Source organism: Cicer arietinum, chromosome 2, assembly GCF_000331145.2.
Source record: "Cicer arietinum cultivar CDC Frontier isolate Library 1 chromosome 2, Cicar.CDCFrontier_v2.0, whole genome shotgun sequence".
Lineage (NCBI taxonomy): Eukaryota > Viridiplantae > Streptophyta > Magnoliopsida > Fabales > Fabaceae > Cicer > Cicer arietinum.
The window spans coordinates 9,052,320-9,056,004 of NC_021161.2; the positions used below are offsets into that span (position 1 = coordinate 9,052,320).

The 3,685-nt window shown below is 32.5% G+C and overlaps 1 protein-coding gene across 1 annotated transcript; it reads right to left on the minus strand.

The window, feature by feature from the left end:
- Positions 1 to 1,628: 1,628 nt before the first annotated feature.
- On the minus strand, positions 1,629 to 3,392 carry LOC113785399 (uncharacterized protein At1g27050). Its single transcript, XM_027331718.2, has 2 exons — positions 3,011 to 3,392; positions 1,629 to 2,112 (listed from the first exon to the last, which is right to left on the minus strand). Exons 1-2 carry the CDS (start codon positions 3,323 to 3,325, stop codon positions 1,870 to 1,872), a joined length of 558 nt encoding a protein of 185 aa, XP_027187519.1. The 5' UTR covers positions 3,326 to 3,392; the 3' UTR covers positions 1,629 to 1,869.
- Positions 3,393 to 3,685: the final 293 nt, after the last annotated feature.

Sequence of the window (3,685 nt, forward strand, 5' to 3'; positions counted from 1 at the left end):
CTAGATGTGGAAGTACTAACATGTTGACCTAAATGTAGACAAAAGGCATCAAGAATAGTTTTGATTTTGATAGCTTGTTCAATGGAGGCCTCAACCACAAGAATGATAGCATCAACAAACATCAAGTGAGACACCAAAGGACCATTACAACCAAATTCCATTGGCTTCCAAGGGCAATTATGTAAGATATCAAGGATATAGTGGCTAAGTCGCTCCATGGCAATAACAAAGAGATAAGGGGACAACGAAGGCCACGAGTAGGAAAGAAATATATCGTTAATCTAAAACAGAAATATATCATGTTTAATTTCATCAACATGTTGCATGTTTTCAACAATATTTTAAAAATTGAACCGGACTAGTCAGATCAATCAAGAATTAGACCCATGTCCGGTTCGATTAGCACACAAAAATGGCTAGTTAGTAAAAATTGGGAAGAAACGGGAAAATTGGGAACTGACATGAACTTGATTTTGAAAAACCATATGGTTTTTTTAAAAACACCTAAATTTTTTTATTTTTGCAAAAAATAAATATTTTTTTAAATAAAAAATAAAAATAACTTTTTTAAGTTTAACTTTAACAAAAAAAACTCTTATTTCACTTAATCCACAAAACACCCACCCGTATTTGATTGATTGATTCATATAAAAGTTGATGCTTGAATTTATAGTATGAAGACTTATCTTTGTGGTGGATTTTAATGTATTTACTATAAACATTGAGTATTTGTTATAAATTTTATAGATTTTTATTTTATACACTATAAATTTTGGATATTTTAATATATTTTGTTTTTTTTTTACTAAACAGTATGATCGTAGTCCAATCGGTTGAACCATGATTGGGAGATCTTGCCGGATCGATCTCGGAACCAGTTTTTATAATATTAGTTTTCAGCAGACATGCATGCCAAATCTACAAAGTTGAAATTTTCTATTATAAATACATTTGTTCTTTTTGGTTGATTTTTACCACTAAACCTGGTTTATCTGTTTAAACAATACTTTTTTTAATTGAATTATTTAAACTTATTGAGTTTAATAAATTAAAATTTAACCGAATTATGTTAAGAATATATATCTCATATTAAAATTTGTATGCAATGTGACAACATATTTTTAAAATTTGCAAACACTATGAACCTTGAGCCGTTCCTTAATGCTGGCTAAAAAATTCTAATATTATGCAAATTTATGATTAGAAGAAGTTAATTTTTGATTCAGGCTATTCTCCATACACACATTTTACCATTCACCTATTTGAAACATTGATGATCGTTCAACTAAATGTCAAATTTAAAACTCAGTATTCTAAATTATAAAATAAAAAGTAATATTTTTTAATAGTTCAATTAAGATCTTAATCAAACGGCCACAAACACATTAATGCAAAATTCCATCTGGATAATTTGAAACACTGGTTACACAAATTAGAAAAAATGTTCCAAGCATTATGCATCACAAAACCCTCAAATCAACCTAGTTGACCAAGTCAAACTTGTAACCAGTGACCACAAAATGTAAAACAGTAGGTTTCTTGCTAACCGTTGATTTGAGATTCATTAGAGCAATCACAAAACAACATCTTAGAATTTCAAATCCAAATAATCGAGAAGACAACATAAGTTAAACAAACTATTTACTAAATTATATTTATAACGTAGACATCAAACATTAAAAACCACAAACTAAATTACATGGTTAGCTAGCTTATAATTTACTTTCTAGAAGCTCATTCGTTGAGGATCTTCCTCAAAGCAAAAAAAAAAAAACTACATAGATCTAACTTCCAAAATATAAAATGGAAACAAATAATTGATACAAAATAAGATAACCCTATAAAATAATTAAATATTGATTTTCAGAATTACATGATATCGTCATAAGCAACAATTTCTCTGCCCCTGAAAGGTACTTCAAGAACTGAGCTACCAGAACTATCTTCACTTCTTTTGGTATTCCCTATAGCTGAAGCAAGTTTATTACCTCTTCCATGTCTCCTCAAAGGTACCTCAGCTCGCGCAAGCTTAGATGTCGATACACTATCCTTGTTCTTACCAACTCCTTCCCTCCACATAGCCAGAGGATCCGTTGCCCACAACACTTGAACCTGTTAGACACACACCAATGTCATTCTTTCATATTTTCCACAAACAGTATTAGAAATATGCAATTCACCCCTTTTCCCCCAATTTCACATGAAACAAACAAACAAACTAAGCATAGATGTATAGAGAGGATAACATAACACTCCCCAACAAAAAAACCAGAGTTGTATACATGGAAACGACCAGTGGGAGACCGCACAGCCTAAGAAACACAAATACTGACACAAACACTAGACATGAATTAATTGTCACAATGAAATTGTCGTAATAATTTAAGAAAAATTGAATGTAACTGACGTGTCCGTGTTGGACACTGAGACACACAACCCCATGTGAAGAAAATTATAAACATGGATATTTGTACCATAACGAGCCTAAGCTATGGAGATATACTAGGGTGCATATTGCTAGTTAAGCACTTTAACTATCAATGTTTTAAAAACCCAAACACGATGGTTCAACTATTGGCATCATGAACGTGCATCTACAGTTTGGTTATTTGAGAGGTTTAATTGTGATTTCATCTCAATTGCAGTGGTTTAAATCAGTTGAACCAGGGCTTAAAAGTCTCATCAGTTCAATGTTCAGTTCGGTTTTTAAATCTTTGCTAAAAACAGTGGTTAACTTAAAAAAAGTTCCTCAGTTTCATCTTTCAAGCATTACCCCATAGTTGTCTTTAACTTCGAGTTTCAAACTTTCACCAAAATTTGAAATAATTAGGTAAAAAAAGTTGTTAACTATGTTCTATTTCAGGCTTTAAAAACAAATTATGATGTAGTAAAAAATTGAGCTCAAAACTTATCGATTGTGTTCGATTCCATACTTCACCACGAAACTGCAGCGTTTTAAGTGGTAATCTCAAAACCCTAGTTGACAAGGGAATAAAAGAAAAGGAAGCACCTTTTTGGAGTTAATGGTGACTCCAAAGGAAGGGTCGTGGCCAGCGGCGATGGCGGCATCGGCGGAATCCTTGTTCCGGAAAGTGATGTAGCCGACGGCGTCACGGTCGATACGTATGCGAGAGATGGAGCCGTAGATCTCGAATCGAGACTTGAGATCGAGGACAGAGCAGTCCAGAGGGAGACCCATGACGACCACCGCAGACGGAGGTGTCGGCCTCATAGTTGGTCTGTCGTCCTCCGCCGGCTCCGGCAGCGGGCGACGGCGCTTGGAGTCGTGGCGGGAAAAGTAGGGTTTGTCTCTCTTGCGACTCATTGTGGTGTGGTATCAGAAAATAGCTGAGATTTGTTTTTTCTGTGAGAATAGCTGAGTCGCAATATGAGTAAATAAATCTCACTAAGTTGGCAAAATAATTTTTCAAGAACCTAAAACAAATACCATTCAAATAATAAAAAGAAAATTATTTTAAAAAATTAAATTTTTTCATAAAAAAATCTAAAACAAATAATCAATATTATTTTTTGGAGAAATATACCATTTTTAAGTTTAGGTCAAATTAAATTTTCTATACTTTTATCACTAAAAAAATTACTTTCACGAAAATAACAATACAAAAAGATTTATTTATAATAATTTTTTATTAAATAAATACGTTTTTAGTCCTTATAAAATTAT